The 13,977-nt window shown below is 39.7% G+C and overlaps 1 protein-coding gene across 1 annotated transcript in view; it reads right to left on the bottom strand.

Annotated features, from left to right (window-relative positions):
* Nucleotides 1-13,977, bottom strand: part of clip2 (CAP-GLY domain containing linker protein 2) — a 65,651-nt gene that overhangs the window by 9,170 nt on the left and 42,504 nt on the right. The window contains exons 12-15 of the mRNA XM_084730023.1: nt 11,225-11,800; nt 11,074-11,131; nt 9,501-9,584; nt 3,093-3,249 (exon numbers count right to left, since the gene is read on the bottom strand). Coding sequence (XP_084586149.1) covers nt 3,093-3,249; nt 9,501-9,584; nt 11,074-11,131; nt 11,225-11,800 — 875 coding nt within the window. The remainder of the gene's footprint in view (nt 1-3,092; nt 3,250-9,500; nt 9,585-11,073; nt 11,132-11,224; nt 11,801-13,977) is intronic.

Genomic DNA, 13,977 nt, shown 5'->3' with positions numbered 1-13,977 from the left:
ACGATCAATAATGTAAGAGCTGGATAATGTAAGATGGCCAATAATGTAATACAATTAGACCGCTCTGTTCCTACAGCACCACAGAAAAATGCTCCGTCTGAATGAGAATGTGTGTGGACTTAAATGACCCCGTTTAATAAAGCTCTGCACGTCTGCAATGATGCTGTGACAACTTTCTCTTTACGCTCGGGTGGTTAAATAATGACCTCAATTATCAGAGTTTTACTGAATGTAGCCCGATTTGGCAGCTCGTGCTTCAGAAACAAGAATGGGACTTGGGAGGTTGGTGAAAAGTTTGCCAGCGACGGCTAAATGCCATCTGTGAGAGGTGGACTGTCTGGAAGGTTTTCTGCTGTTTCCCTCTGCTGGCTGCTCACTAAACTCAAGACTCAGATACTCGGGCCTCTGGTTTCTTTTTTTAAAGTTAAAAGGCACTTTCGCAGAACGAGGTATTTAAAAGCTGCAGTCCTTGTTGAAGATAATCCATCCACCTGACAGGTGTGGCATATAGAGATGCTGATTAAACAGGATTAGAGCACATGTGTGCCTTGGACTGGTCACAATAAAATGCCACCCTGAAATGTGAAGTTTTATCTTTAAAAAAGGCATGAACTATGGCTGTTTTACATAGGGCTATGGATACGGAACAAATAAACATTAATACTGCTTTAAAATATGATGAAATGTCTCTACTATGTGGGAACTCTTGGCGTATAATTTCAGGCAAAGCACTTCAATATAGTTGTTGTTGTTACTGATTTTGCCTAAAGTCTGTCAGAAGATGTGTTATATTATTCAGCAGGACTGTATAAAAGTAGTAAATGGCTGCACTTATTTATCATAAGTGCTTTTGTGCATGAAGCACTTTACAATTTACTTCTAATTAACCCATTAATACACACACACACACACACACACACACACACACACACACACACACACACACACACACACACACACACACACACACACACAGCTGCCTTTTGAGATAGACTGAGAAAAATAAGTTGCTTCATTAACTCAGCCAACACATTTTTCTCAAAAGAGGAGAAATTAGAGCGTCTCTGCTGAGCCATCATGAGTGCACTACCTTACTAACTTTTTAGCTAGTTTGACTTTGCTGATTTTTTGGCTAATGTTAGACAGCAAATAATGTAAAGTTTTGTTAACTTCTCAGCTAACCTTAGCTAGCAAACAATCTCCATATTGATTAAACTCATTTAAATCAGTTAACTAGGATTTACTAAACTGAGATTAGCTTTTAATTATGCAACAGAGTTCTGCTTAATTTTAAATCTGGATTCACTAATTTTTCACATAGTTTTGCTAAATTCTGCTTAGATTCGGTCTTAGATAACGATTAGTTAGCTAGCTAGCATTGTTATCTCTGGTGAGGTTTATTTTGTTTCTTTTGAACTTGAATTATGAGGACGGTGCTAGCTAGCTAACATTGCCTTTCATGCACAACTGTAGTGATTTTTCATCCTTAAGATAGTTACTACACTTTTCACAGTTATCTTGGTACAAAATGTTAATAGTATTTAATGTTTGCATTTGTGTATAATGCTTTTGAGCACTGTGACAATCTTCTCAGTGTCTTAGATAACTGTTAGCAGTGTTAGTTAGCATCGTCATCTTCATTCAAACTCGACAGAAACAAATTGGCTTTTCTTTCTTCTGCTTCAACAGTGGAAAGGTGAGCAAGATGTTTTTGTTGAGTATGTGTACGTGTGCAGTCAGAATATTTTTAGATCTAACGCAGTGAATTAATTGTTTATTTCGACCAAACCTGTGATGGTGATTGTTGGAACAGTGGAAAGACGAATCAAGACATTTCTGGTGAGGCTGATTTTATTTCTGTCGAGGCTGAGTGAAGATAGCAAGCTAGCTAATGTTGCTAATGGTTATCTAAGACAGCGAGGTGATCATCAAAATTATCAAAAGCACTGAAACGAATGGTAAATACTACGAACAATATGCACAAAACTGACTGTGAAGAGTGAAGCAACTAACTTGAGGATGAAAAATCACTTTGTTTGTAGGTGCAAGCGTGCAGCTTGTAAAAGTAGAGAAGAGTGTATAAGAACAGAATTAACAATAATAAGTACTGAAACTTTTTTTTTGTGATTTCTAACATTGATGTAATATTTAAAATACTCTTGAAGTACCATAAAATGTTTCTCAGTTATCAGTATTTCTTGACTTTTATCCACCTTAGTTTTAATTTATCACATAATTAAAGCCGACATTATACCCCACAGAGTACTTTTTACATTTTTCTCTGAGGTCCACAGTCGGCACCTCCGCCGCTAAGCCAAGGCCCCCCTACAGGTGCTATTAATAAGTAATCACACATGAACAGTGTAAGTGGAATATCCATAATGAGGCTCTGGCTGTTAGTGCCAGTCTACTGCTGTGAATCCAAAGGCCTAAAGTCCTCTCCACTGCAGCCACAGAGCTCATCTCATCCTGCTGAATATATTTATTAAGTTAATTGCCTTGCATTACTCTTTTACAGTACATCATACAGTGTGTTTTTACTGCAAAGCCTCCTGTATATGTACAGAGCATATTTCCCTTGTGGGAAAACAAAGTTTTAAGTGAAAGTGAAGCGAGTCAGGACTTGAAACTCCCTGCGTCCTCATTAATACCTGTGTATTTAAACCTGCTCAAGCTTAAATGCAACAAATGCCGGTACTTGTACAATTAAGAAGAACAACAAAAAGTGTCCAGATTGCACCACAGTGGACTGTTATTTTCTGCAGCACAGGCAATAAGCAAGTGGAGAATAAAACCTCCTGTTGCAGATGCTGTAGAAAGTAATGTGAATCCTGGCGTAGCTAATAACCAATATAGGTTTTACCCAGATGGAACAAATGAGTACGATTCAAATAGTGCGGTTCGACTTGACAATACGTGCAGTCAAATCAATACATCGCCTGTGGCCTCCAAGAATCTGTCCATTAACAAATTGATAATATGATGTATTTTTGTGCATCACGTCTGCATGAGCAGAGATGTGATTTTTCACTCACACTTTCCCACTACGTGCCAAGGCTCATTATAAAATCAATACGGCCTCCTCTCTGTACCTCTCTTTCTTCAGCAGCTCTTGGCTGATGTGGACCAGCTGCCCAGAGGCATCGTGGGACTTCTTGGTCATGGACTCCAGCTCTGCCTCCATACGCATCTTCTCCTTGGCCAGGGCTTCGGTTTTCTTTTCCCCTGAGCGGACTTTGCCCTCCAGTGCTGTGAATTAGAAAAATAAGCATTTTTTTGTGTGTATTTAGCATTTATAATGTTATTATGTACATAAACACCTAAAATATTATTGGTAAGACTCTGTAATGTAGTCAGTATATTTAAGGACATTTTAAAGTGTTTAATTGTTTGTATGAAACATTAATAACTGGAGTTAACAACAGGTTACATTTTTTCATTTCACAGCTCAGTCATAGTGAGTAGACATTTTATTCTCTCAATGCTTATTGAAATACACATCTTTAGACATAACTCTAATGTAGTTTAGCTTATTTAGTACGGCCATGGAGTATCGTATGAATAAAAAAGGCAATGATAAAGTTAAACAAAATGTATCTTACTCTTTAAAAAAAGGTTCATCTCTGTAGAGATCTTTTCAGTAATGTTGTCAGACATTTAGAATAAGAATCTTAGCCTGTCAGTGGCAAAACAAGAACTTTTAGAGGATGTACTTCGACTGTGCACTACAGCCTATAAGGGTTAGATCACAACCTGTCTCCTGGATGATGGTGGCCGTGATCACTTCGACACAAAAACTGGGAAAATAGGGTCAACACTGAAAAGCACCGACATTAACCTTAAAAATTGTATTATTTAGATTAAAGATTAAACTCTGAAGCTCAACAATGTCTTCATTAGTTACTCAGTGAATGATGATTATTCTTGTCTGCGATCATATATCATTAAATATGATTGCAGCTATGGTATACTGCGTTATCAAGCAGTCATTAACTTTTTATACAACTATATAGAAGTCCCCCTCCACTCAAACATTTGTTTGGATTTTTGAGCTTCACTGTGCAGAATGATGTCTGTGCAGTTTGAAAAAAAGAGAAAAAAAAGAAAGAAAAAAAATCTATCTATCTTATCTTATCTTATCTTATCTTATCTATCCTGACTTGCTGCTACACCATCTATTTACCTTGTGTTTAAGGTGCATGGAGAAATTAAAACTTACCTGGAAGAAAACATGAATGCTTTTAGTCATATTAAGAACATGGTGTAGTGGTGCACCTCAGCCTCTTGTGGCCAAAATGAGTATTACAACAACAAACAAAAAAGTTTTTCTACCTGCCAAAACCTTTTATTTCAGACTGGATCAATTATAATATAATATATATAATATTTCAAAATGGATCATCAGAATTTTCTTTCTCACTTGCCCCTAACGGCTTCTGTAGTTTTCACATTGATCTGCTGAAGGGGGAAAGTTAAATTTATGTTGTGCACGTATAAACAGGATTCCGTGATGTGCTTACAGGTCAGTCTTGACCTACCAGGAATGGCAGCGACACTGACGCATGATCCAAAGGCCAATGCAGAGTCTGCACAAATGCTTGTTTTTCCTACAGTTACCTGAACTCCCCTACAGTTACCTGACCTTCCCTACAGTTAACAGACCTTCCTTACATCTACCTACCCTGCAGTTACCTGACTTTCCCTACATTACCCGACCTTCCCTACAGTTACCTGACCTTCCCTGCAGTTACCTGACCTTCCCTGCAGTTACCTGACCTTCCCTGCAGTTACCTGACCTTCCCTGCAGTTACTCGACCTTCCCTACAGTTACCTGACCTTCCCTACAGTTACCTGACCTTCCCTGCAGTTGCCCGACCTTCTCTACAGTTACCTGACCTTCCCTGCAGTTAACAGACCTTCCCTACAGTTACCTGACCTTCCCTGCAGTTACCTGACCTTCCCTGCAGTTACCCGACCTTCCCTACAGTTACCTGACCTTCCCTGCAGTTACCTGACCTTCTCTACAGTTACCTGACCTTCCCTACAGTTACCTGACCTTCCCTGCAGTTAACAGACCTTCCCTACAGTTACCTGACCTTCCCTGCAGTTACCTGACCTTCCCTGCAGTTACCTGACCTTCTCTACAGTTACCTGACCTTCCCTGCAGTTACCCGACCTTCTCTACAGTTACCTGACCTTCCCTGCAGTTACCTGACCTTCCCTGCAGTTACCCGACCTTCCCTACAGTTACCTGACCTTCCCTGCAGTTACCTGACCTTCCCTGCAGTTACCCGACCTTCTCTACAGTTACCTGACCTTCCCTGCAGTTACCTGACCTTCTCTACAGTTACCCGACCTTCCCTGCAGTTACCTGACCTTCCCTACAGTTACCCGACCTTCTCTACAGTTACCTGACCTTCCCTGCAGTTACCTGACCTTCCCTACAGTATCCGACCTTCCCTGTAGTTACCTGACCTTCTCTACAGTTACCTGACCTTCCCTGCAGTTACCTGACCTTCCCTACAGTATCCGACCTTCCCTGTAGTTACCTGACCTTCTCTACAGTTACCTGACCTTCCCTGTAGTTACCTGACCTTCTCTACAGTTACCTGACCTTCCCTGTAGTTACCCGACCTTCCCTACAGTTACCTGAAATGTCCTACAGTTACCTGGCCTTCACTACATTACCTAACCTTCCCTGTGGTTACTTGACCTTCCCTACAGTTACTATCCCTTGTCGGCCCTGCAGTACTTAACCAGCCTTTTTCCACTCACTCTTTTCCAGAACTATGTTGTTCAGTAGTTTCATGCCATTGGGTATGTCCCAAGTCTCTTAAATTGAATGCATTGCATGCCTCACTTGCGTCTTTTCCTTGCCTCTTAGTCCCTCCCACCGAGGATTCAGAGATGCAAGGAAACCATGCGAGGTGTAAGGACACGAGGAAATCTGTTTTAAGAGACATGAGTTTGTGTTTGCACACATGTTGTCTGTGTTAATACTAATAAAGACACACAGTTGTCAGTGAGCTCCACACCTTCAGGATCAAACAACTTGATCAACTGTCTGATTGCGTGTTGTGATACAACATATCCTCTCTAAACTGCATGCAGGTGTAACTGTCAGTATTCTTGCATTTGTCCATCACCAGCTATTTCAGTTTTCACAGATGCAGCCACCTCTTCCAAACTTGTGTGGTTTCTCCTTCTGAACAGACGCAGTTTTCAGCACAATCTCTGAAAGTCCTAATACTGATTACCACACTGTGTTTATGTGCTAAAAAAGAAAGAATCTCCTTGCTACTAAAACTGATTCTGAAGTACAACTTTTGCATTTTGCAGAGGCAGTCATATCTGCTGACATTAGTTTGATATATTCTCAAAACTTTGACTTTAGTTTTGAAATTTGAACTTTTCTTGACATTTCAACTTTATTCTTGAAATGCAAAATAAAGAAAAAATCTCTCTAGTTTGACTTTGTTCTCAACATTTTGACTTTTTTTATTATAATGCCTGGCTCTAATACTGTTCTGTTCTGCCACAGATGTTTCCTTGTTCTGCAGGAATGTCACTGCCAAGTGTGCAAATGTGCACCGGTTCTCATTTGGGGGAGAGGCACTTCCACCCATGATCCATCCACTATTAATCATAAAGTAAAGTTTTTATAAGCCAGCCTGTCAGATCTGCAGATTAAACACAATCTGAGCACCACAGAGCTGCAATTAACACAGATTTTTAACTGGATTCTGAGTCATAACACAAATAATAGAGAAACTTTAGAGTGATACGTTTTAGTTTTCTGTCTTCACTTCGGTAAACTCCAGTCATGTGGTGTTATATCAGATCAGTCGGATCAGCTGCAGCGTCCAATCAGTAAATTATATCCAACAAAGGGGCATGTCAGCTGGTTAGAAGACTTCCAGGAAGGCTGGTCTCGTATATTCTTGCTCATTGTTCCTCTAAGCCAAAATAAGAGACTTGGGGCCAGAAGAACTTCCGGTTCAAGCGAGGACTGAGGACTGAGGAAACAACAAATAAGAGACTTGGGATGCACTCATTGGGCTTCATGCAAGAACCACTCGTACGAACAGATTTGTTCTTTTGTGATGCGTACAAGTGATTTCAGAGAACTTGAGGCATTCACCAATTTTCTCGTATTTTGAATTTTCAGATACAAACACAATTTACGAGCGGTTCAGACCTGTCGTAGAGCCACGTGCAGCCAGTCTGCTGTTATCCAAAGCAAAGTTTTTCACTAATGACTGTATATTTCATTAGTTTGAAGACATTTTGAGTCTGAAAATAATAATTATGTCGACATTATCCTGTTTGACTACATTTCAAATTATAATAAAACTGTAAATTTACATATAAATCCTCTAATCATTCATTCAATGATCTATTATTACCTGCTGTCAGGTGTGTTGGTCATATATTTGCACATGCAGGTTTTTGAAGTCTCTGTCCAGGCGAACATCCTCACTTATTCTGTCCTCTTTCTTCGTGACGAAAAGTTCCCCTTAACCCTCTTCTCTCACTGCATTCATTGATCGCCCCTTACTGCGCCTGTGGCGAGTCGTTTTTTTCTTTTTCTCAAGTCATTTCCATATCAAGACTTTTCTTCTTTATTTCGGCGACAGTCCGACCCTCCGGTAACACGGCATTAACGGCACTTGCTTTTCCCGTTTTTTTGCTTTAGCTGGTCTTTTAATTCCACTGCTGATGCTGTTAAAATGACAGATTTTCCTTTATGGGTCTCTGAAAGCAGGACGTCAAACTCCAAAGTAGTAAAAATTCTTATTTTTTTCTCTTTGATGCCATTTTCATGAATGAACACTTCCTGACATATGGGGCAGGAAGTGCAGCCATATATGGTATTGTTGGGGGTTAATTATGTGAATTTACAAGTCTCATGCACATGCACTGAAATATGCACAGGTGGATAATTTACATGGTTTTCTGCAGCTGTTCATAAAAGACGAAAAAGATAAGAATACGAAAATGTTCTTGCACGGGGACTGTTGATTTTAAACATGTTACCTGGAACCCAGTCAGCTGTACCTGCCTTCCCTTCTACTGATTACTTGGACTTTGGTTTCATGCCTGCTCCGTGTTGGATTCATTTGCCTTTTTTGGACCTCAGATCTTTAGCTTTGACCCTTTCCTGCCTCATGCTCCTTTAAGCCTTTAATATCATTTTATAGTAACTCATTAAACTGCATCAACTCTGCCTCTGTCATCTGCATTTAGGTCTAACCCGTGTTGCATCGCTCAGTCTGAGGCTCGTTATGAAGGGACCCCCTGCTTGATTAATGCTGATGAGGTCTAAACAATTATCAGCAAATTAAATTTTTATTAAACTTAATTTTCTTTAAGTCACACAGTCTGGATGTGTAATGAAACTATTCTTCATTTTGTGTCTCATATTGTTCTTTTCTCTTTTTAAATAATTCACGATCTATTCTTCAAAGTGTGTCACTTTGATTATCTGAACTACATGAAGTGTGTTTTGGGTCCTTTTGATGTGATGGAACGTAAAAGTTTTCAAAAGACAGCCAGTCGACAGATTTCGCGGCGATGATCAAAGAACGTAACGGTGAAGATGAACACAATCCACCACACGGTGAACTCAGCACGACGGCTGGAAAATGAAGTGAAGCCTGCAGTCACGACACATACAGGGGCAGCGCTGACAGACAGACACTAATGAAGGTCATTATTATATGAATGTGACACAGATAACAAGTTTCTGTATTGAGGAACATGTCATGTATTCCAAACCAAAACCTCACTTGGTTGATGGGCGGGAAATGCTTTAGCCGACGGCAAACTTACCTTTGTGTTAACACAGATGAAGAAACATGACCTGATAGAAGCTACACGCAAGTACAACACCACTTCCAAAACAGAATACAATGATTTGAAACTGATTAACTTCATTGTTTTTTGTAAATATAATCTCATTCTGGATTTGATGCCTGCAACATGTTCCAAATAAAGTCTGGACAGGAGCATGTTTACCACTGTGTTACATCAGCTTTTATTTTAACAACACTCAGTCAGTGTTCGGGGACTGAGGGCACTGATTGTTGAAGTTTTGGAAGTGAAATTCTTTCTCATTCTTGCTTGTTATACGACTTCAGGTGCTCAACAGTCCATGTCGTATTTTGTGCTTCATAATGCACCACACATTTCCAATGGGAGACAGGTCTGGACAGCAGGCAGGCTGAACATTAAATGTCTTGTCTTTGTACTGTATTCACTTTAATACAAATAAAATCATTGCATTCTGTTTTTATTTTATGTTTTACACGACGTTCAAACTTTTTCGGAGTTGGGGTTGTGCTCGTTTTCACTGGGGCTGCTGTTGTGGGTGAAGAGACGTCTCTACAGAGATTCAGATATTTAGAGATGGAAAAAAAAAAACCCTTCAAGAAAAAGACACCAGAGCTGGGCAAAGGTCGCCGACCGCTCCTGGACATGTTCTGGAAAATGACATTTACCTCCGATCTGGGACTTGAGGGCTTCGACCTGGGACGTGAGAGTCGAGACCTCTTTTTCCCTTTTCAACAACTTTTCCATTGTTTCTGGAGAAAAACAAAACAACAGAAGAAACGACAATAAGTGCACTGTTGAAGGCTCTTGGGCAAATGTAACAGAGTCCGCTCGCTGTGGGTTTAAAGTTAGGAGACTGTAACACGCTATGAATTATGTAACAGAGATAGAAGCTTTATTTTAAAAGCTACCGCTGCTTGTCAGGAAATCAACTTTATTCACTCAAGAGATGAAAATAATAAAAACTGCTCAGTATTGATCGAGATTTACCCTCTCTGAACACATTCTAGTCTCACTACTGATCTATTTTTAATTTCAGTTGGCATATTTCTTTGGTTTCCCTTAAAGGAATACTCTAAAGCTCACTAATTGCTATTATTGTAATTCTGAGTACAATCAGAGACGAGGACAGGAAAGGAGACATTAACCAATCTGATGGACCCAAAGTCTCAAAAGTCAACTTGACAAGCGAACGAGTGTTGCGAGCGTGTCAGGAGGGCCGTGCCTGCACTTGTCACAGCATCATGCTCATTGGACGGCATTTGTGCATGCAGAGCAGAAAAGCCGCCTCAGAAGCTGCCTCGAAACATTCAGGTCAGCCCTGTGTTACATGCTGAACTATTTCTTGACTGAGCACAGTCACTACCTGGAGTCTCTTCTGGTTCTTTGGCAATTCATCAGAGACAAGAATTAGTCAGAATTAGAGGTGTCAGTAGATGGACTTTATCATATTTGAACAGAGCACGCTGTAATAAAAAAACGTTGAGGAAACTCATAATTTCAAGGCAACTGCTTTCAATAGTTTGACTTCTGAATCAAACTCATTACCCATTATTCACTTTTACTTCAACGTGTTCACTCAACAGTGTTTGAAATACATTTTTTGTCTTTCTAAAACAATTTGAGTTTATCTAAAGAAGAAAGTAAAGTAAATTATCTCAACAGAAACAACTTTTTCAAAACTTAAAGAGTATAAGTCGGGCTCAAGACTGTAAAATCTATTGAAGTAAGGTGCCTTAAAATTTTGACTTTTATCAGCCTTTTCATTTTTACAGTGTATCTGTTTCCACCTGCTTCCACGCTTTATTCTAAGCTAAGCTAACTGGCTTCTGGCTGTAGCTGTATACTGAACAGGCAGATATGAGAGTGGCATTTATCTTATTTTGTATTTCTCAAAATGTAAAACTTTTGGTAAACAAAAGTTACTGTGCTTTCCCAAGAAAGCTGTTAATATTTACAGTATGAGTCCATGTCAGCCATGGTGCGAGACAAATATAACTACAGGACTGTTTCATTTCGAATATTAAAATATTTTTGGTTTACATGAGTGATCGCATAGATTAAAATTTAAAGTTCTTCCTAACCTTGAAAACAAGGTTAGGAAGAACTAACTCACTTAGTTTTTTGTACTTTTGGGTGTAATAACATGTAGCTGAACATATAATCATATAATGAAAATAGAGGAGATGAAGCACACTAATGGAAACTGTAGTTAGTATTAAAATAAATAGATGCTGATACCTTCAATATTCTGTTTTAGTTTCATCTTCTCTTCTGAAATCTCGTTGTCCTCTATCACCTGAAAGAGGATGAGAGTGTTAGGAGAGAACTATAATCACATTAGGCAGTGGATTTCTCATGTGTGACTTATCACTTCTCCTCAGCCACTCACATTTGCATCATGGGAGGTGTAGCGGTCTGCCTGGATGGCCTGGAGCTGGTTCGCCGTCACCCTCAGCTTCTCCTCCAGTTTCTGGATCTCCTCTTGGCTCTCTGCCTGAGCCTTCTGCAGGGCCTGGTAGTCCGTCATCTTCTTCTCCGACAGCTCCAGTCGCTCTCGAAGCTCCCCCGCGCTTTTCTCCTGCTCCATCCGCAGCTTCTCCGTCTCCGCCAGCCTCTGCTCCGCCTTCTGGAGCTTATCGGCGGCCTCCTCCAGGGCCTGCTTGCTGCTCCTGGTCTCCACCTCGGTCCTCCACGTCTGGCTGCCCTCGGCCAGCTGGTCTTTGGCCTCCTGGAGACGACTGCAGAGGTCTTCGCGTTCCTTGGTCAGGATGGCGGCTTCGATCTTGTGTTTGGCTTTGAGATTCTCGATCTCCAGCTGGTGCTCCATCTTCAGGCCCTCCAGAGTGGCCCTCAGCTCCTGGGCGTCCTGCTCTTGGCCAGCTGGTGTGGGATGATCGCCGCTCAATGTGGCCTTCAGCTCCTCCAGGGACCGCTGGTGGTCGCTCACTAAAGTGTCAAACTTAGCCTGCAGAGGGAAGTGAGAGCAATTATTAAATTTTTATCTGGATTTTTTGATGAGGAGGTGTATGAGTTACCTATCGATAGTTACCCTTTCAGGTATTTTCAAGCTACATTTCCATAACTGTCTGGCATATTTGCACACACTGTAAGCTCTGATTAAAGCCCTATTTCCTTTTTTCATCACATTATTATTATTATTCATAGACATTAGTGTGCTATAAAACTGTCATTCCCAAAGACTGGGTTATGATCCACAGGTGGGTCACAAAAAATAAAAGACTATGGAAGAAATTCTGCAAAATTTAAGCTTTATATCTGCAGTACACCTTTTATAAAGCATTTAAAATGTTAAAATTCTGCCTAAATATTTTTTTTCATTTAAGAAGCAAGCTAAATTGTCATTTGTTTTCCTGATAAGACAAAAAAATTGAAACAGTGAGATGGCCTGTTAACTCTGCCTAAAGGCATTTATTTCTCATTTTAAAAATATTTACTGTATCTATGTTTTTTAATAACATGCATCAATAATAACATACATTTCATAAAATCATTTTCGTTTTTTTTAAAAAGTTTCATTTTCAAGCCAGTGCTCCTTGTGACAGCAACTTGCCGGCATGTTGCCGATCGTTAGCCTCCCACTCACCGTTTCATCAGAGAACACGTATTAAAAAACGCTGAGCGGAGCTGCAACCAAGACTCGAGCAGAGCCGTCTTCATTTTGTGTGAAAGGCAAAAGCAATTAAGCCCTCTGACTTATTTTACTTCTTGATCTAAAAAGCGAACTGCTGAGTCTGAGAGCGATTTATCATGAAAGTAATCCCACTTCAATTTCAAGCAGTTTCAAACACTTTATCCAAAATTCAAGCACTTTCAAAGCTTGAAAACATTACATTAAAAAGTGTTTTTGAGGATTTTCAGCACCTGTAAGAACCCAGCAACAAAATGCATATGTAAATCTACTGTACTGAGAATAATGTTGTATATAATTTCTCTAAAAAGCAAAGATCCTCATGTGTTCAGCTGAGATCTTCTGTCTTACCACGTCTGCTTCAAAATGTCGGTCTAGAAGAAGAAAAGCTGATTTGTTCAATGTGCTGTTTGGCTGATAAAGAAAATCACTTTGTTTTCCACTGCCCTTTTTACTTGACTGCACAAAATGTAATTCAGAAACATAAAAACATGCGCTCATTTTGTAAATATGGATGATTCACAAGGACTGAGTTGGCTGTTCATATATGAAACATTTAGATTAGCTTGTTACCTGGAGAAAGATGAGAAAACAAGCTTTTTATTAGGATAAACTGAAGGTTTGTAACAGTTCTTCTACATGTAGACATCATTTAAAATTTAGAGACTACAGTAACAGCCTGCTTTATAATTAGGGGTCAGTTTTGTTTGGGTTTTTCCTGATAGCAGTGCTAAAACTAGACTTTTAAAACTGTACCCATGCAAACCTGGTCGCGTAGGAACTGGTGCCAGTATCCAACCCGATTCATAATGTGGTCATTTGTTTTATTCATTGCTCTTATATGTATTACTGGAAGATGTTGTGTATGTTTTGTAGCGTGGTGGCTCCTCATAGAGCTGCCGTCAATTTTTAAAAATCGTGCAACAAAAATCGTGATGATGTGGTATTAACTGAGGTCTGAAACAAACAAACATGTTTACTTTCATCTGGAGAAAGCTTAAAAAGTCCCAGATAAAAAAAATCTATATCAGTTTAAGTGTACACATTTTCACTGCTTAACTTTGCCTGCAGACGGCCTTTTCTGATGTTAAACTGCTGTTAAACAAACCAAATCTCACTTTCTCCAAACCAACCAAACTCCACTGGCAAAATCAGTAATTTTACCTCACAGAACACAAAAGCTGCTCAGCATAATCTAAATCACTAAATATTCATCATTAATTAGACAAATAAACTGACTGACTGAGGCAGTGGTTGACCAGCAGCTCCTGTAGTCTGTCAGGTAAAAATGACTGTTTTTGCCAATGGAGTCTGGCAGCTTTAGGAGAGAATGACAGAACGGCTTATTTCGCGTTGAAAACAGTGAAAATCTAATCTAAATTTAGTGTACAACTAAACTGATACTGATTTTTTTAGGTGGCTAAAATACATTTTGCTGCTGACGCTTTGCTTTCATGTCATGTCATGTCATGTTCCTGCTGCTTTTCCAAATT

Source organism: Lutjanus erythropterus, chromosome 11 (assembly GCF_056507025.1).
Source record: "Lutjanus erythropterus isolate fLutEry1 chromosome 11, fLutEry1.hap2, whole genome shotgun sequence".
NCBI classification, from domain to species: Eukaryota; Metazoa; Chordata; class Actinopteri; order Lutjaniformes; family Lutjanidae; genus Lutjanus; species Lutjanus erythropterus.
Note: the sequence above shows the minus strand (reverse complement) of the source record. Positions and strands in the feature narration are given on the sequence as shown.